Here is a 20,899-nt window from a genome sequence, read left to right on the forward strand (position 1 = left end):
TGACAGTACTTGTGGTGGAGGAGGTTGTAGTTATGTTGTTGTGAAGTCTCATCTTGATAAGCAGTAGGCTGGGTTCCAGTGGCTTAATGTCTTTCCTTCTGGTCTGCCACTGAAGCAGCCGTGAGGTGCTTGATCTATCCATTACTGTGCTGACAATATAGTAATACCTTGCAGTGGTTGGCTATGCGCGAGTTCATCAGAACGTGATACAGACTTTGTCCTGTGGACCAGATGTTGCAGCAAGTCCATAAGCAAAAGCTGAAGGGTCTCCTGTATCTTGGAGTAATTTCAGATTCTCATCAGTTAGCAGTTCTTGATTAGACTTCTCGTTTATTCCCTTTTTAGGGCTTTCATGGAGCGTAACACAAAATCTAAATCCCTATTAAGACCCTTAATTGTGTGGATGGCTTTGCACATACTAGTTTTGTCTCATGTGATTAGTGAAGAATTTCTCAAAGAGCATTCCTCCCAAAAATGTTATGGTTGCCTTCAGTATGGCAGCTGCAAGCAAGTCAATCTGTCTTTTCAAATGATGTATTTTTCTTTTAAGACAATGAATATTCAAATGGAGACATATTTGTGTCTGTACATACATGTTTGAAACAGCAGACCTTTTAAAATGGATTTGGTAACAGATTTTCAGATGTTTCAGGTCGGTTTAATAATTTCCCGTTTCTAAGGAACTATCTAAAGCATCAAAGCTTTTAAGAGGTGAGCATCTCTCCTTTGAAAAAATGGCTGTGCTTATTCTTCATCAAGGAATGTATACAGGAAAATAAGTCACCCTTGCTTTTGATGCACTAGATCCATCCTATATATCAAAGTCTTAATTGCTGCATGACTTTCAGAAGTGGTCTGAAAAACCTAATCTACTTTGTTTAAAACATTTTTAATGAATTCAAGTACAGCTGTTAAGTCAGGAAGTAATGGAATTGGGCTCCTAAATTTTATGTAAAGTGCCTACCCCATTATGCCTGCTAAGAAGAATCTTGTTACGCCATCAAAATATGAGCAATTAGCCTATCAGTATTTAGGAAATAAGGAAACAAAACCAAAAATTAAACACAAGCAAGTGACTGAAATGTGTTCTACGTAAATGTTTAAGACCAAAAAGTAAATTTAATTTCTGTAATGTGAAAGTGGTTTAACATCCCTTTCTCCTCTTTTACTCCTTTTGTCGAATCATTGAGATAAGCAGAAGCAAACCAAAGCATATGGTTTCTGAATTTTCTTCTGCATAATAGTATAAAATTTTTGTTTGTTTGTTTTATGTTTCCACAGATACTTTCAGTAGGACAAACATTCAGAAACAGAAGTTCTTACTCTTGATTCCCTGGTATCAAGGACTCATCAGGGACCATCTTCAATCTCTTTCTTCACTATTTTTGTCTAAGCAGAGGGAGAGCTTTCTTCAGCGCTTGTTCATCTGTCTCAGCTGAACTTGACTTCCCTACTGTTTTTGCTCATACTACAAATGCCTAAGAACAGCAAGGTAGTGAAAAGAGAACTAGATGATGAGGTCATTGAGTCAGTTAAGGACCTTCTTTCTAATGAAGACTCTTCAGATGATGCCTTTAAGAAGAGTGAACTTATGGTTGATGATCAAGAAGAAAAAGATGTAGATGTTGAAGAAGGCTCAGATGTAGAAGATGAAAGACCTGCTTGGAACAGCAAACTTCAGTATATTCTGGCACAAGTTGGATTTTCTGTGGGATTGGGGAATGTGTGGCGATTCCCATATCTGTGTCAGAAAAATGGTGGAGGTAAGTCTGGTGAAAGTTAGTAGATAAATGATGAAGTTAACCTTTCAGATTTCAAGGTTAGCAGAGATACCCACAGTAAAACCAGATCCAGCATGTCAAGATTTTCTTTCAATTTCTGCCAGAGTTATGAGGAAAACCCCATATTCTCTTTATTTAGTGAGACACATCTGTTAAAGTAAGTAGCAGATTCTTCTAAGGTTCCGTTTCCTTATTTTAGGATAGAACGTTCTCAGTATGGCCTTAACTAGTGGTCATAGTAGTGGTTAAGCAAAACACATCATTATGGTGGGGTTGCATTATTTAGGACCTGATTATTATTGTGCTAAACTGTTCTTTATAGTACTTGGACAATAAATCAAGGCATTAAATCTGCATTCCCTTAAAAGACCAAAGCAGTATTTGGTCTTTAGTATTTAGCGGTACTAAGCTTCACACCTTTACTTTTTAATTACCTTTAGCTCCTAAGCCATTAAATCATAATTTGCTTTCTGCAAGAACAACAAAATACTGTAGGAGTGAAAAGGACTTTTTTACTGATAATGAATAATTTAAAAACATTTACATTAAGAGAATACATCTGTTTTGTGCTGTTACATGGTTAACTATTTTCATAAATAAGAAAACCTTTCACTTAAAACAATAACATCAAGCTGTTTATTTGTTAGCTGTCCATCTATGGTCTTGAATGTAGTATGAAATATGAGGCTGGAGACCTTCCTTTATGAATGCAGGATTAGTGTTTTATCCTATGCTGTACTGTACCCTAGTATATTACGTTATTGCACATCCTATTGTAGCTAATTACTTGGCTGAATTTAAAACAAACCTTTTACTTTTTATGATACAAAAGGGGGAAACTGTGCTACAGAACAGAAGATAAAGAACGACGTTTTATTCTTGCTGGATTTTAAAGTTGAATGGTAAAACTGATGTAATTAAGGAGTATAGAAATGAGTCTAGAATATAATCAGATTATAATTTGGAACTTTGTTTTCTCTCATTCAGTTCAAGCAGTAAAAATGAAGTCTATACTTTTGGATATTCCATCTCCAGGATAAAGCCTAAATTCTTTAAATCTAGTTAAAAGATTTTTTTTTTTCTTGACTCATTGAGCTTCTTTTTATTTTTTTTCTTCTTTATTCTGGAGAGAAAGTCATTAAATGGTTGATTTAATAATTTATATGGAATCTAAAGTTTACAGGTTTGTTTTGTGTTGTTGTGTCCCTTTCAAAAGCCTGTTTTAAAATAGTTACTAATGTCATTAGATTCTCCTTTGAACCAACAGAAAAAATCTGTTGGTATGCTTCTTAACCTGGTGGATTCATACTGTCCAGTACTTCTAAAGTTAATCTGTCAGTGAGTGTTAATTTAATTCAGATAAAATATAAAGTATTAAAGTAGTTAATAATTTCACGATTTAGGAAAAAACCCAACCCAACCTTCAGGGATTATGGCACTTCATTGATCAAACCTGATAAAATAAATATGCAGTCATTTCAGGTTGAAATTAAATGCTTTCACCTGTCCTGTGATTGCAGGAACTTGGATATCTGACAGTCTGTGGAGACATAATGTTTTCTGCACATGGCTGAGACAAGGATGTATTTGGCTTTTAACAATAATTTTATCACTACTTTAGGAAATTGCAGCCTTCAGAACAACAGAGAACAGAAAGTGATTTTTAGAGCTAAAGCTTTTTGGTTTTCATGTTAGCTGTAATGCAAGATGGAGAAGGTGACCCAAAATATTGAAACATGTAAAGTACATTGGTGCCTGTGTATGTGTGCACAGATGGACAGATAATTCTCACAGGTGTGTGAAGGTATAGGGAAAAGGAGGGAAGGAAAAGTTCAGAGTCAGGGTAAAAATACTCCACATATTTTATATGAGGTTCCAGTTTTCTGCTACATGTTATTTCATATATGTTTCATTATGGGTAAAATTCGAGTGTTTTTATGCAAGCCATTGTAAATACCAGCGTCAGAACTGTTCCGTAGTCTTGCTGAGAAAGCTGTACTATAAATACTCCTTGAAGTCTCTGAGTATGAGGTAAACAGTCGTTCTGTGAATTTTCATGAGGTGTATGGCTAGGTCTTCACCTTCAGTCTTGTCCAAACATTTTTAATTTTCTTCCTATGTTTAAGCAACTTATATCAAACAAATACCACTACACGAGGGAGTATATGAAAAAAATGGTAAGCCAGTAAATCTACTCCAAGTTCATGTTTTTTACTTCTTTTTGTTTTAGTTACTCATTAGATTCCTTCACAGGTGTCTTCCAGTATTAGGTGATCCAAAGCCATCAATAAAAGAGAAGACAAATCCTAACCATGTAATAATCGTCAATTTTGCCTTTTTTAAAAAAACAAAACAGGCAAACTTCTGTGACATAAACAACAAAAGCAACAAAATTAAAATAGCAAAGACAGAGAAAAGTTAGCCCAAATAGATGTATATTATTAGAAGGTTCTGTGAAGGAAAGACAGGGTGTTTACCGCCCTGATTCTGGAGGGATTGGGTTTGTTCATGGCTATGACCTGTGGTATATCAACGCTTCTGACTTCAAGGCTCTGTACTGCTACAGTGAGGTGCCTGCGGTACCATCGCTAACTTGCGCATCGCTGCCCTGCACTGATACTTGGCTGTCCGTAGGTACTTCCTAATCTTTATTTCCAGGTCTGGTATGTACCACCAAAACAACTGCTTTTGCTTTCTGTCTTGTGATGCTTTAACAGATTTCCTGTTGCTTTAATTCATATAAACTCATAAATATTTAGAGTAATATCTTGTATTTGTTATTCTCATTTAAGGTACAGCTAGACTGGGTAGCTCTTTGCTGGCTTTCACACCTGGCCCTTTCCCACAAAAAAACATGAGAGAAGCGTGTAGTATGTAGCAGGGATGAACTTCTGAACAGCTGGGATGTAATGCAGGAAGTGTCGAGAAAGAGAATGGTTCGGGAGAGACTGGGAGCACTCCAGGGTGCTCGTTTTCTTGACTTGGGATGAGAGGGAGTGCTCAAAGGAATTTTCAGGCTCTGCAAATGAGAGGCTGAAGGTGTTCAGTAAAGTTTAGAGGAAATTACTGTAGATTTCTCTGCCTTCAGCTCTGTCCTCACCACAGGTCCCGCTTGACCCTGGTAGGCAATGCTCAGTCCCCATCTGGCAATTAAGGCACCTCTTCCACTCCCTGCAGCCTAGCAGATAAAAAAGGCTGTTTCTTTCATTTGTACCTCACAAAGGTGATTTGCGTTGGAGCTGCGTATGATCAAATTTAGCTTTAAAGATTTTTTACATTTCTCATTGTTACACTATAGGGTTTATATATTACTCATTTATTATACGAAGACAAATAATGTATTTGTTTAGATAGACATGGTTCCTATGTAACAATTTCATAATTTTTGTTAGCATGCAATAGGTTCAAAGCTGCCTCAACTTCCTATGATTGATAGTGAGCCTTAAAAATAAACTGCTCAGGTCTACCCAGTCATGCCGTGAGGCTGATAAATAGTGACAAACTAGACCTATATTTTTCTGCTGCTCATTGCTATTATCTGGTGAATAGCTTGCACGCCTTTCACTGTTTTCAAACAAAGGAAATATTTAAAGTTTAATCTGTTAGGTTTTTGTTTTCACTTAGGATTAGCAGAATTAAAATGGCATTTTTCACATATTAGAGGTAACAAAAGCAAACTAAATTAGCTGTTCTGATAGAATAAGTGATATTTGAGTGAGTTTTGTCATGAAGACAAGTGAACAGTTACGTAAGAGGCGCTTCTAGTGTTGCAGGTGTTATTGGGAGTCTACAAAGTACTGCACGCACAAAAATTTTGTGTTGCATTTTCATGAGCATTAACTTAATTTTCCTGATTTTTTTTTTTTAAGGTCAGTCTTTTTAATATCTCTGATGTAAAAAGTCAAAAGAACTAGTAAGAAATGATAAACAGCTAAAAGCTGTGAGCAGCGTAAGGAAATCTGTGGCAGATTATCTTGCTATTATGTTTTTAAAAGATTGACATGGGTAGAGTCACATACTGAGTTTTTACAGTTAAGTAACCTGGATTTTATACTGAATTACCATCAGAATGAGCAGTTAAGTTCTGTGGTCTTATAAAAAGGAAAGTAGCTATTGCTGAGAAGTGCTGAGGGAATAGTATGTAAACTGTTGAAGACTGAGTAGTCATTAGAAGCTACAATCTGATTGTGTAATACAAGTGGAATGGGAACAAAGCAAGTATTCCCTTGTATTCCTAAACTGTGTATGGATTCAGTGGCTTTATTATTTAGCTTTTGACCAATAATTTATAATCAGTGCCTTGAATTCACTGATGACTTAAGTATTATTTTGGAAATTCTGATTTAAGACACAAAATGTAGTTGTACTTCAGTGTGAAAACATTGAAAATGCCTTATTTTTATTTTGCAAGTGTAATTTTTCATTACACTTTGTCGGCTAAGAGGATTTTCATCATTTAAGCATAGTTCTGTCAAGAGAACTAGCCAACTGCCTACTGATAAAACATAAAACCATATTTCAGAGTAGTAAAAGCTGTTTGTATTTTTAATGGTAAAGAATCTCTCTTAAAAGAGCTTATTAGACTGTAAACCTGTAGTATTTTGTTGCCCGCTTGTCATAACTTGGAAGATTTTATTAGATATTGAAAATAAGCCGATCTTCACCTGAATATCATCTTCTTTCTAGCTTTCTATTAGTAAGTGTCCAGTAAGCTACAAGAACTAGGATGTCTTCTCAAGATGGTGGTAAAGCTCTTCATTAAATAAGAATTAAATCAGGCAATAGACACTTAATTAAAAACTAGCTCAGCAGCAGTTGGAACAAATCTGGAAAGTTATTAGATTTTTCAGGTTATATCAGGAATGGCTAGGAGAATAAAAGTTCCTCTGTATGATCAAGGTGATAATAGTTATGTCACCTGGCATTACTGCTTCTATAATTATTTTCCAACTCTTAAATCACTAGGAATCATGTAGTTTTATGTTTGTTTTTTTTTTTCTCTGAGCGTTTTTAAGAACTTAAACAGTGTTAATTCTCCATTTCTATCAATAATGTCAAATGTAGTACATAGTGTTACATTAAGAGAGACAATTTACCAGTTATCCCATTACAGTGTTTGGTTAAATAAAAAAAATTAAGAAATTAGAACAGTGCTGTGCACAGTATTAACATTCACTAGTTCCTGAAATCCTTTGTATCTTTGTCATTCGTTCTACTGAAGAAGGATGAGATATATATGTATTTTTTTCGTTATGAAGTTGATATGAGTTTTTTAATAATGAAAGCCAGTGTTTAAGGCCAAAATATGCAAAAAAGTGACGTTATAGTAGAATAATTTTGAAGATGTAGAAAGGGCACTTGGGGATCCTGAACCACACAGTATTCTAATATTGAGAAGGCTGCTTAGCTGGCAGTTCTAGCAGACAATGTAACTAACTGCAGGGTACTGTTCATGGCCAGTCTGAATAGTTTATTGTTCTAATTCAAATAAAAATGATGCTTATTCAACATTGTAACTCCAAGGACCCATGTTTTCATGTGCTGGCAAATGAGAGACATGCTGAGCTGTTTCCACAGTGATTGTGTTTTGTGATGACATGAAGATGTCTTACAGTTCTTTGAAGTATGTCTAGCTTCAAGGAAGGCTGAAACAAAGTAACTTCACCAGAGATGCTGTGGTCGCAATTTGGCCATGGGACACAGAAGCCCCTTGCATCTGTGATACACAATTTGGACGTAGCTGGATTATACAACTATATCACACTGAAACTCATGTGTGCACTCTTTTCCATTTTGTCTATCTATTGGGGAGGGGCACAAGATCAGAAGGGATCTCAGGAGGTTTGAATAATCAGAAGACCAGTGCTTCAGGTGATCTGCACATGCCCTGCGTTACAGAGGTGAACTGCTAGCTACTCACACTGAATTACAGGGTTGTGTCATGTATAATGTTATGTGGATTTGACACCACATTTATTTAACTCTTTTAGTTGAATCTAACTGATAAATCTTGCAACTTACATTGATACTGCACCATAAAACACCCACGTCAGCCCAGTCTTTAAACATGTGCTTAATTTGCAGCCTTGTGATTAAGGTTGTGGACTGGGACACTGAAGAGCTGGGTTCAGTTCCTGCTCTAGTACAGTCATCCAGTGGGATACAGGGTAAGTCACTTAGGCCCCGATTTTTTTGAGCTGTTTAGGCTTGTCTCTGCTCAGCTATGCAACACCTGTCTAATTAAGACCTCAGGTATCATTTACAGTAGTCTTACACTAATTAAAAAACTATGTACTGTTGGCTTTCAATTAATTGTATGACCGAATGTTTAAAGATGGTGATGCCAAAGCTTCTCATTTGCAATGTGACTTTACAGTATACTTCTGTCTCACAGAATTTTTGAGAGAATGCTGATGATAAATCAGTGGTATTTAATGGTATTATTTGCATTATATATTCATAAGACAGAGAGTCCCCCTCATTTTGGAATGTCGTTGTTACTCTATTCCTCAGTTTTCCTCAAGTTTACTTCCTTTTGTCTCTGTTGTCTCTTTTCATAGTAGAGTAAATTCTTTATGTTCTTTACTGAAGTGGAATGTAACTGCTACCTCAGTAGAAATAATACTTCAGTTGACAGTCTATACTGTGCTGAAATGGGTAGATAAACCGTGATGTTTGGCTTTATGAGGGAGTATTGTAACCTTAAAACCTCATTGTTCAGAGCCTGGCATTTAGGCTTTGACCAAATGCTGCTCAGGCAATATCATTGCATATCATATTATCATGCCATGAAAATAAAACACGAGGAGCTGTTTCATTCTTAACAACAGTCCACAGACTGTAAGGTAAATAGGACTGATATTATTTGTCTGGTCCACCTGTAGTTTTTCTCAGATATAGTTTCCTCTGTCTTTTTTCCTACTGTTCTTAGACTCATGTCTGTAGTTACTCCATGCATAGGATCTTTGGAGTATCTTTATAATGGAAGGTGATGTTCAATTTGTGCGTATTTCATGAAGAGCAAAATAGCAAGGGAACATAAATAGGAGTGGATGGTACTAGAACATCTGAGGCCTCCTGCACAGTTTAGGAAAGTTTAACTTTACTAAAATAAACCATATTCCATGAGAAAGCTTTCTAAGGGCATGGAAATAACAGTGCATTTTGATAGACAACTAAAAAAGCCCTAGAAAGTTGATGCTAGATGAAGAAACTTGAAGTAGGGCTTAGCTGGAGTTGAGAATAAACTCCCAAATTGGTTTTTGAACTTTGCTCAGCTTCTCTCTCATCACAGAGATGAGTAGACTGATTGTACAGCTTAATAGCTATGAGTCTAAGCTTCTGAGGTCTTCAGATCTTTGCTTTGTAGCTTGCTTTGGCATGCCACAGTCCGCATCTCTCAAGTGCTTTTCTTTAGCCTTACGGTGGTTGCAGTCAAAAGCCCCTTGAGTTAGGTGGCCAGCACAGTGCTCTGTTTTGCAGCATAAGACGCAGGCATTTCAAAATTAGGTGCCACACTGTTAATTGCTGGTGCCTGAATGTTTTGTTAGCTCTAGTCCTAAATACTTTGCAACAGCAGTGAGGAAGTTAGGCTCTGAACTTATCCATACACTAAGTGCATGGTCATATTTGCTTGCAATTAGTTTTACTGAAAGAAATGGAGATAAGTTGTGAAGTTAGAATTGTATGTGACCACTTCCTGGGAATAAGACCTTGAAAAAAGGATTTGTTTTATGTATACATGTCTAACAGTGAAGTAACAAGTTATATTTTCCTATACGTCTTTAAGAAGAGTTTGTGAGTACTGCAAGATCTGGATCTACAATACTCCCATTTCATTTCCACCTCATGTCTCTAGTCTCTGTCTGGAGCCTGGTAGAAAAAGGCTGATATATTTTCCTTGCTTAGCTGGATAGAATCATTATTCTGTACATTGTGACATCCCCTTTCTAAGCATCTGAGGTTCACATGGAGAAATCAACAGGACGATCTTCTGAAACTGCTTAAGATTGGATGAAAATGAGAATGTTGTATGCACACTATGTTCTGTATTTCCTTTGTAAGTTCAGTCTTGCTGTTCTGTTAAACATCAAGGTGTAGAGTTTTTTAAAAAATGCTGATCCAGTTCCTGATTGCATCACTATATCTCTAAAAAGTTTGGTCAAATGCCCAAAATTTCACACAAGCAAACAACTAGATGAGATAACTTGTTTGCAGAAGATTTGCCTTAATATGTTACAGTGCTTTAGAAATTCGACGTCTCTGGGCTTTTTGTGTCTTACAAGGTTCAGGTAAAATTAATCTTTGCATGTGATGACAAAAGCTTTCCAGTGAATGTCACTAATTAAAACTCAAAGCTATTTGAAGGTTTCAAATTTGTTGTGTCAAGTTCGGACGCTTCCTCCTCTCACTCTGACTTACACTTTGTTCCTTTCATAGGTGCCTATCTTGTGCCATACTTAATCTTGCTACTGATAATAGGGATTCCACTTTTTTTCCTGGAGCTTGCTGTGGGGCAGAGGATCCGCCGAGGGAGTATTGGAGTGTGGAATTATATCAGCCCTAAACTTGGAGGAATTGGATTTGCAAGCTGTGTAGTAAGTTTTTAATGTTAATTGTGTGGTTTGCTTTCAGTCTGTATGATTTAGACTTAATGTTTTGCTGCAGCAAAAAGCCATTGAGATGATTTGTAGCTGGGCTTCAGGGTTGGTTGACAAGTGTTTTGGGAGATGTTAAAACTTAAATTAGTACATTAAAAATAGTAATGCAGACACATCTGTAAAATGAGTCAACTTTTATTTTGTGATTCTTTTCAAATTAGGAACTAGGCAACAGAGTAGTCTTCTGGAAAAGAAAAGCCTGTAAAGATAGAGGTGTCACACGATAAATACAGAGAAAAGTGAAAATTTAAAAAATGTCAGGTACTTTAATGGGGCAAGCCATTCAATTCTTATTGTGACTTAATATAGTTAAAATTAGGTTCACTGGCTGGTATGCAGAAACATGCAGAAGTTCAGTAGGTTTTTTTTAATTAACAATATATGTATTTACTAAATACGTATTTAGTAAATGTAACTCTTTATGTCTTTTTTCTTATAGGTATGTTTCTTTGTGGCCCTGTACTACAATGTTATTATTGGATGGAGTTTGTTCTACTTTTCCCAGTCTTTTCAGCATCCATTACCATGGGACCAGTGTCCTTTAGTTAAAAATACATCTCATACCTGTAAGTCTATATTATTGTTATTAAAAATTATATAAAATATATAAAATTTGAGAGTTTCAAACAAAAAGGAGAAAAAAATAAATACAATGTAAAGGGATACTTGTGAGGAAAAAGTGTTCTATGCAAAGCTGCTTTTGCATCTTAATAAGATGTCACATTAAGAAACCTAAGATAAATATACTGTATCTGGAAAGCAACATCACTGTCAACAGCATTTTAAATTGTAATGAAATTAGGATAGTGCTCTTTAGTGTGTTGTAGGAAAAAAAAAAGAAGTTCTGATTACTTTTTTTCTGATTTTGGTACTGCTTTTTTTGCTTGCTTGGTGACAAAGCAAGGTGGAGGAAGGATAGTTTTACATTTCAGTTGGTAGGATACTCCCTGGTGACAAAGCAGTAAGTGTTGCATTTGTAACAAAGCAGAAAATGGAAAATTGTAAACATCAATGAAATGCTTGTGAAAAGCATTGTTTGCTTTGTAAACTAATAGAAATTGGTTAATTGGTGATTGGTTTGTTGCTACAATGAGATGGTCTGAAAAGGACATATACAACAGCATTAAAATTTCCTAATCCCTTGGTTTTGCCTGTCTTGTAATAGTTATATACTTTGCATTATTCCTGCTCTTGAAATAGGAGATATTTCTTTTGTTTTATTTCCAATCTTAAATTTTCTTTACTTACCTTTTGTGGGGTTTTTTACCCCCTTAATAAAGGACATAATCAGAGACATTTGAAAAGTTGTACGTTTTTATAGTGTCTTCACTGGAGTTGCTTGCTGCAGTTGTTTGAAATAATCAGTATATGTGAATGTTGGCAGACAGCCAAACTGACTTTATTTCACAAGCTGTTGTCCATTAATCAAGCCACAGTGCTTGTTTACATCCTGCCTAAATATTAAGATACAGTGTGTCAGCCTAACTTACGCAGAGGTCATCTCAATTAAGCTTAAACGTAGAAAACTGGTATATTTGATAACATCCTGTCATTTTTTGGCAGTTTATTTCAGTGAAGATCTGATACCTGTGCTAGGTTTCTTAAAATGTTGTGTGGGTTTGTATTTTTTTTTTTTAATTAAGCAACCTTGACTCAGAACCTAACTTAGAGATACGATTGATTGTCAGGTGCAAAGGATTTATAAAAAAGTTAAGTAAATACTTTTTTTGAAGAATTCTTTCTATTCCTATGTGTTATATTTAGATTCACACAATTTGTTAAAACTGTTCGGTAACGACTAAAACAGAATTACACTGTAATAAAAAAATGACTTCTGGAATACACATAGCAACTTCCATTTAACATAGCTGTGTAGAAGCCGCAGCTTTTCCTTTTCTCATCACTTTAGTATCATGTTATTTTATCGTTTATAATAGTAATTAAGTGCCTGTTGATTTGAGTATCATATCAAAGCAGACACCATTGGGAATTCGCTTTCCATATATTTTCAAAACTAATACAATTCGCTGTTCAGAGAGATACTTTTTGTAGTATATAAGTCACAGTATCATACATAGGTAATCTTAATCTTATGTGTGATAAATGGAATGTTTGCCTTCATCTAGGCCTTCCTACTATTTAGTACTTAAGTGAAAATTAAATTCTGCTGAGGGCTTGGATTGACCATATGCAGAGGAATACATTATCCCAAAAGGGTGTTTTAAAAAGATGTACCAAGAACCTTTCACTGATAGCAGTCACTTTTAAAGAATGACTTAAGACTCTTGTAGTTTAGTTTCTCAGTAAACTATGGTGGCACAATTGGAGATTTTGGGAATTGATACAACATTGTCATGAAATATTGGGAAGACACTTCTGTCCTGAACCCATTCTTTACTTGCTAACATCTCTTGACAGTTGTGGAGCCAGAGTGTGAAAAAAGTTCTGCAACCACCTACTACTGGTACAGAGAAGCGCTGAACATTTCCAGCTCTCTGTCCGAGAGTGGGGGTTTAAATTGGAAGATGACTATCTGCTTGCTGGCTGCCTGGGTCATGGTATGCCTAGCCATGATCAAAGGCATTCAGTCTTCAGGCAAAGTGAGTATACTGTTTACCTAAATGTCAGTGTTTTACTTTGAAACATTTCACGACATTTTTGTTCACCACACCCTCGGTTTACTCTCTCATAAAATCTGTAGGAGCAGGTTAGCAGCTGTGACTCACCTCAATATTTGTATAGTCTCAAGTAGAGGAATGTTACTAGTTAAGCATTAAAACTGACGTGGTTTTAGTGGGAATTGTAGTAATTTAGTGGGAATGGAGATCTGAAGAATCATTTCTGTTCTCGTTAAAATGACTGTTGCAAGTAACTGTACCTCAGCTTTGTTGAATTGTTAATGCAGCATAAGTCTCTGTTTCTGAATGTTTGAGGAATTAGGTTCCCATGTATACTCAAAGTATGATTGCAGTGCACTCAGATGTTCACAATTCCAGGGCATTATTCTTTATATTGTTGCTGCAATTGGTATCCATTCTTCTGTCACTAACACAGCTGCTCTTCAGGATTCTGGATTGTTTCTTTTGACTAATGACTAACTATCCCTTTGCATCTGAGTCCATCACCTTGTCTTCTTTCCCTGTAGCCAGCTGCGTTGGTTAGTGAATCGTTTGCTTGCTCTGTTGGTCCCAATGAGACTTTCAGATGAAAAATTATCTGTTCTAATAGTGAAATTCTTTGTGTTTAAAAGATCTGGCACTGAGGTGGAAACTTCTGTGACATCTTTATCGTGTATTTCAGTTAAAGAAACAATAGCAAGTTTACCAAGAGAATCAATTTACTAAACATTAAATCACGGAATAGGTTTGTTTTCATTCACAATGGAGAATAAAAGATTGTATTTGACTACTAAGTTTTTATTTACCCTTTGTATTAGATAAATGAGCCAATCAGTGTGTCAGAAAGGTATTCTGTTATACAAGTGTTGAAGTGATACAGGAGTCTGAAAGTGGCTTCACAAAGCATGCTGCTTCAGCATGGAAAGCTGTGCAGCACTGTGCTCGGGATTCTGACAACTTCATGGCATTTTGTTGTACATTAGTGAGTGCACTATTGCTTTTTAGTTTTTATGGCCCAAACCTACTACATCCTTAATAATTTCTGTAGGACAAGAGCGTATCTCCAGCTTTCTTCTGTTTTGGCAGTAAGAGTTAGTGGTTTGAATCCATTGGTTAGATACTTGCCACTTACTCTGTCTTCTCTCTTTCTGAAGAAAGAATGAGTTTCTGTTCACACAGTTTATCTTTACCATACTACGTACTTGAATCAAAGTGCATTTGTAAAGTGAAGGATTTCTAAAACAGTCTGCTTCTGTCCTAGTTGTCATCTCATTAAATTCATACGGAATTTCCCTGGAAGCTCAGTAGTTTATTATCTCTTAGTCAACACAATGGCAACTGTATTGTTTTAATACAGTACAGAATTTATTTTACAGTCATGTGATTTTTGCTTTGTTCTGCAGAGACAAGAGGAATGGGAATTGTTCTGCTTATTTCTTAAAAGTGTATGATTATCAATTCATATAGTGAGTAATGAATGAAGCCATTAAAAATAAAGTCTGTGGCTGTCATGTTAAATTCCTTTTTAATGTTTTACAGATCATGTATTTTAGTTCCCTTTTCCCCTATGTCGTGCTTTTATGCTTCCTGATCAGAGGGCTGCTCCTTAATGGGTCAGTGGATGGAATTCGTCACATGTTCACACCTAAGGTACGTGCTTTATTTCTGTTTGCAGTGTATTAAAGTTTAAGTGGCAATTTGACCATTTATGAATGCTCTCATTTAAGCTTATTGTTTTCATAGAACATTTCACCATTTTCCTGTTTGGTTAAATTGCAAAATGCTTGACCTCAATGGCACAATATCAAGCCCTAAGGTCCAAAGGCTCTAAGTGTTCTAAGTGTCTGTGTAAAGTTACCTCCCTTAGGTGACAAGTTCACAGGGTTAGATGCCTTTACAAAGCTAAGCAACTGAAGATGCCTTTTCCAGCATTTAGGATGTTTAGAAAGCTCCAAATAATGAAGAGAAGTGAATCTTAAATCTAGCTATTCTCTGGGATTGAAATGCCTAGTTCTGGGATGTTGCAGGGAAATGCCTTACCCTGAATGCAGTCATGGATTTATTTACTTAACTAACTTGTCCCTTTTGAAAGAGCTCAGATTTGTCCCTTTTTAGAAACAAAGCTGTTTGCATAGTAGCCCAGAAGTACATGAGATTTGTCTTCAATACTCGGCTCATCTTATAAAAATAGTGTTAGTACTCACCATTCAGCTTTCCATAACATGTTCCTGATGGTTAACATGCAAGATAGCCACAGGTTTAAGCATTTTTTTTTTACTGTCAGCATTTTGACCAGGAATGTGTCTTACAGAACTTTAGATTTTTTAACTACGGTGGTGAGAAGGGATGTTACGAATCATTATTTAGCCTGAAGATCTAAATTCTACCCACACCCATCTCAGATGCTTGTAACTATACTACAGGAATAGCATGTCTGAGTAGTTAGAGCCATACTTGCTCAGGAATGCATAATGCTGGGCTTCATATTGTATTATTATTGTATTATGAAATACTGTATATCATTTCAAACAATACTGAAACATAATTGTATTATGTTTGAAATGAAATATTATATTATGAATTATTGTATTATGACTTTCCACCAAGTCAGTTTCATAATACAGTTCAGCGGAACAGAACTGATGTTTCAAAAATGAAGGCCAAATAAGTTGATTAAAATCAATGCACATAGTGGCTAATGCCAGATGACAAGATGTTGTCAGTTGTTTGGATTCAAGGTGTTTTGAGTCTGTGAAGAACTGTCATTCTATAAAAATGACCTTTCCTAGCTATCACATTGTTATTTCTCCCATTGTGATACGCAGTTGTGCTTGCTGTCACCGCTTTATAGAGTCCTGGTTCTGCAGGAACTTGTAATGTGTTTGGGAAAATTTGGGGAAATCTGAGGGACAGAGAAATGTAATGCTTATTGTCAAAGACAAAGTTTATAGCAGAGATGGAATACAGACCTCTTGAAGTTACAATTTTGTTTCTCAACATAGTATTAATCCTTTCTTTAACTGTAGAAGTACCACTAGATTCTGAGGGAAAGTAAACACTGCAACTCCCTTGGAATGCCAGCACCTGTTCACCCTTCACTATGTCATCTTTCATGAATTAGACCTAAAATAAACTGCAGCTGATGTTTACTTTATAGTTACTTTATATCTTAATCATACAGCTGCTTCAAGTGTTCAGATAAACAATCTTGAAAAAAAAAAATTTATTTAATTTCTTCTACTGGGTTCCAGTTCTGTATCTCAGGATTTAGGTTGCAGTGTAAACTTGAGGTTAGGAGGCCTATATATCACATACAGTATATGTGAATATAAACCTTCAAAAGTATTTTCATTATAATCTGTGATTGTTTCTGTACTTGAACACTGATTTGGACGTAGGTTCATAGGAAACTACCTGAAGGATTTCAGACTCCAGGAGGAATTCAACCTGTTGCTGTTCCTGTTTGCTCCATTGTGATGACAGTTTATTTGGGCAGGCAGACTGTAAAGAGGATTGCCGAACGCATCTAGGTTGAAAATAATCCAGGTAGATACACATGAAAGGGGAGGGGGAGTTCAGCAAATGACCCCATATTGACCACAGACGTTCCAACACATTCCCATACTACAGCTGTGTAAGCTCACAGTGACTGCCACACATGGGTACAGGTATGAGAGCAGAGGGCTAAGGAAGAAGGGGAGAATTTCTCCCTTTTGCATGGTTGATGAACGAAGCAGAAATTCTAAATAATAACCTTAATGAAAAACATAAAGAAAGGTATATGGAAAGTCCACTGAAGGGAACTACTACAATGAAACTGTAGGACTGTAGGAAGCTTAAATACAGACCTCCCAAAATTTCACAGAAAATATCTTATAATAGCAAATCAATTACAAGTTTATTTTGAACTCCTAGGCACTGTGTACCTGAGAATGTATACCTTTGATAATACCAAATGATATATTGCAGAAAGCGAGAAGTGTTTTGATACTTAGACTATTTAGAGTCAGTAAAATTAAGACTATTCCTCGAGCTCCCTCTGGTGGAAAAGCTCTAGCGTGACAGTGCGGTACAGGCAAATTCAACTGTGCAATAGCTACTTGTGCATTGTAATTATAACAATAATTATAACTCAGGAACAAGTCATTGTCATAAACAATTTTATTTTCAAATATGTTATATTTTAAAGTTACGTAAAAGACTGGAAAAGGTATCTGCTACCTATCTGTAATGAATATTATACCTATGTGGGAAACTGGAAAATTTTTCAGAATGTTATCGTAACAGTAGCAGATATTTATTTTTACTTCCCTCAGAGTAAGACAGTCAGGCTTCTGATGGTGGCATCTATGTAGATGCTTTTTAGTTTTACTCTTTTCAATAAGCTTAGGGGTTAAAAAAACCCCAGCAGATAACCCCAGCACATTCGCAGAAGAAGTAAGGTCTGTCACTGTTAAATGAATGGACGTCCTGAATCAACTTCAGAAAATCTAGTGTTTCTATTTCATATGTAGATCTTTTTTTATGATTCAGTATCTAGAAGGACCCGAGATAGACAGATGATGACTCATAACTTTAAGAAAGATATTTCTTGAAGTATGATCATCTGAAGGAGCAGTACAGTTAAATTTTTTGATAAAAGCCTTAGTTGTCCCTCAAATACAAGACCCATTTAACTTCAGGTAAGTTCAAGGCATCTAGCTTAAGGGAGATTTGACTCGTGGACTATACAGATTGTGGTGGCCAGCCTTTATTTCTTGTGTTGCATTTTGCTTTACATACTTGCATGTAATAGAATTAGGCATGTGTATCTTATGGTGAATTTCTAAATTTTTTAAAGTGACAACAAAACAACTTTCAGCATGCGTACTACATTTATAAGAGGGTTGATAATCTCAAAATAAATCTGAATTCTAACAACAGATAATACGTGTGCTGTAAAAAGAAAAGACAGTAAATACTGTAAAAAACACCCAGATATTGCCTCTTATTTCACAGTATAACTAGCTGCTAGTGCAGTTACTGTATAGCTCCAGTAGAGTCGCGTTGTTGGGAACATACTCTATTTCTCTTTAAGGTTTTAATGTATTAAATCAGTAGAAATTATGGCCCATAAGTTTGCTCAACTTTAGGTGTCACATTCAGCTTTCATTGTATCATAATGCAAATATATTTGTAGTGGAGTATTAGCATTTTGTGATGTAGGTTGTCTTCCTGTTTATTTTTTTCTGTTGTCTTTTCATATAATAGAAATGCATTTTATAGCTGACATATATTATATCTAATTTCAAACAGCTTGAAATAATGCTGGAGCCCAAGGTCTGGAGAGAAGCTGCTACTCAGGTGTTCTTTGCCTTAGGGCTTGGATTTGGTGGAGTCATTGCCTTTTCAAGCTACAACAAGAGAGACAACAACTGCCATTTTGATGCTGTACTGGTGTCCTTCATCAATTTTTTCACTTCTGTGCTGGCGACTTTGGTGGTGTTTGCAGTTCTGGGCTTCAAAGCCAATATCATAAATGAAAAATGTGTTATCCAGTATGAATATCCATTTTTTTTTTCAATTATTTTTATGGTATATTTCATTTATGAGTTAAAACAGATCATCAAATTTGATTTCTCTATTTTATTGTGTTTTACAGAAATTCAGAGAAGATTTTAAAACTTTTGAAAACAGGCAATCTGAGCCAAGATATGATCCCACATCATATCAATTTCTCAAGCATTACAGCAGAAGATTACAATTTAGTTTATGATATTATTCAGAAAGTTAAAGAAGAAGAGTTTGATTCTCTTGGCCTGAAATCTTGTCAAATTGAAGATGAACTTAATAAGGTGAGAGCAATAAGTATGTCTTAAATACAGAGCTTGTAAATGGATGAATATTTGTTAAACCTGAAATAAACTGTGAAGTCCACTTTCATGGAGTATCAGTACAGTGTGCCTATGAGCAGCGCACCTATAGAGATCCCTGTCAAAACAAAGTTCTGTGCGGGGCTGCATTCCAGCTTACCTGAAGACTTTTGGGTCTGATGTTTTAATAAGTCTTCACTGATTTGTAATATATTTTGATCATTGTATCATTCTCTTCAGGAGGTGATAAGTTTTTAAAGTTCTTTTTTTCACAAGAGTTCAGCGTGAGGACTCTTCCAAATGCTGAACAGAGGTATACCTGTACATCTCCAACTATGATGTCTTCTAATGTTAAGATACCATTATTAAATTTAGGTACTAGTTCACTAGAAAGTAAAAGAAGTTATTCTTTACTTATTTGGTCATTGTTCAATGAATATAATCCTGGTTTGAAATCTTACAATATTACACTAAGCCAGACCTGTAAAAGAAATTTTTCTAGCTTTTTCAGGCAGACCTCCAGTTTTAAACATTGACCTCTATGTAGTGGCATCAAAATCTGAAGCTAAAATGTCAAATCAGTGACTTAGACATTAAAAGTTTCTATATGATTCCTGCCATTTGAATTTGAAACAAATAGATACAGAAAAGAACTCCTTTACTAGAGAAAACAGTGTATTTTGTAGGAGTCCTGTATAAATAGCTCATGCAAAATTGTCAGTGAAAGAAAGACGTGTGTTGTTAATACTAATCAACTTACAGATTCTCAGCCAAATCAAATATTGCAGTAAATAGTGTTAATTAAGTTTGCAGGTTTGGAAGAATCACATTTTAAATAGCAGTTTCCCACTCTAGCTTTAAGATTTAGTCAATGCTATTCCATGAAAATGAAGCCAGACTGTCACAGTACAAAAAAAGGAAAAACCAAACTGTCCATGAATAATAATGTGGATTTTTTTCTCACTGACAGGCGGTTCAAGGAACTGGTTTAGCTTTTATTGCCTTTACAGAAGCAATGACCCACTTCCCTGCTTCTCCCTTCTGGTCAGTCATGTTCTTCCTCATGCTGGTAAATTTGGGACTTGGAAGCATGTTTGGAACCATTGAAGGCATCATCACACCCATTGTTGATACCTTCAAAGTCAGGAAAGAAGTTCTTACTGGTGAGTTGCACAAACTTTCTTTTCTCACTAGAGCAATAAGATAAAGATTTTTTTTTGAGAGTGTGAAGTCTTGGGTTTTGACATGAAAGTTTGCAGTGCTGGTGTTTTACAGAGCAGTAAATCACTGTATTCCAGACTGTACTTCTAGGCACAGGCACATTAATACCTACACGAGCAGGAGCATTCTTGAACTTAAGTTTTAATGGAAATTAAAGTTACAGGTTTCTGTGTGGTCAGTCCTGAGCTCTTACAGAATGCTTTCCATTCCAGCCTGTGTCACAGATCAGGGAAACAAAGCAAAAGGAAAGAATGAAAATACATTGCAAATTACTATACATTATTCCTCAGTAGGCCAGTGAAATACTAATTTATGATGAAATGTTTACTATGTTAAAAATCAGTACAGTTACTCTCCAGAGGAATATATTTTTCCCTGTTGAATGTGGGTCTTAAACAAGATGTCTATTTGTTTTGTTTTCTTTTTTTTTAATGCCTAAAGTTATGTGAGGTGTAGCCTGTTCATGTAGCTCTCATTGTCTTGTTTTAGTTTTTCTTTTTGATCTAGAACATCAGCATAAAATGTGGAAGTTAGGTTTTGGAAAATCTTCAGGACAGCTGCAAGGGACTTAGGTTCAAATTCGTATTTCATATCCATACCTGTGACAGGAAGGATAAAACATAAAAAATTTAATAAGCTGCTTTAACATCATCTAACTTTATGTAGGAAATAATTATATATTTTCTAAGAGGTAACCCCGATACAGCACACCACTTCACTTTCTTGACTACTGAATACTTTGATAATAATCATAGAATCATAGAATG

General features: G+C 35.6%; 1 protein-coding gene across 1 annotated transcript; it reads left to right on the forward strand.

The window, feature by feature from the left end:
* Nucleotides 1-1,279: 1,279 nt before the first annotated feature.
* SLC6A15 (solute carrier family 6 (neutral amino acid transporter), member 15) lies at nucleotides 1,280-20,074 on the forward strand (the record flags this gene model as incomplete). The annotated part of the gene is made up of 8 exons (XM_010146906.1): nucleotides 1,280-1,763; nucleotides 10,221-10,378; nucleotides 10,881-11,007; nucleotides 12,860-13,041; nucleotides 14,599-14,709; nucleotides 18,355-18,596; nucleotides 18,701-18,893; nucleotides 19,882-20,074. Coding segments are annotated over exons 1-8 (1,495 nt in total), but the record flags the coding sequence as incomplete, so codon positions are not given.
* Nucleotides 20,075-20,899: the final 825 nt, after the last annotated feature.

The sequence above is a fragment of the Eurypyga helias genome, unplaced genomic scaffold (assembly GCF_000690775.1).
Source record: "Eurypyga helias isolate BGI_N326 unplaced genomic scaffold, ASM69077v1 scaffold34062, whole genome shotgun sequence".
NCBI lineage: Eukaryota > Metazoa > Chordata > Aves > Eurypygiformes > Eurypygidae > Eurypyga > Eurypyga helias.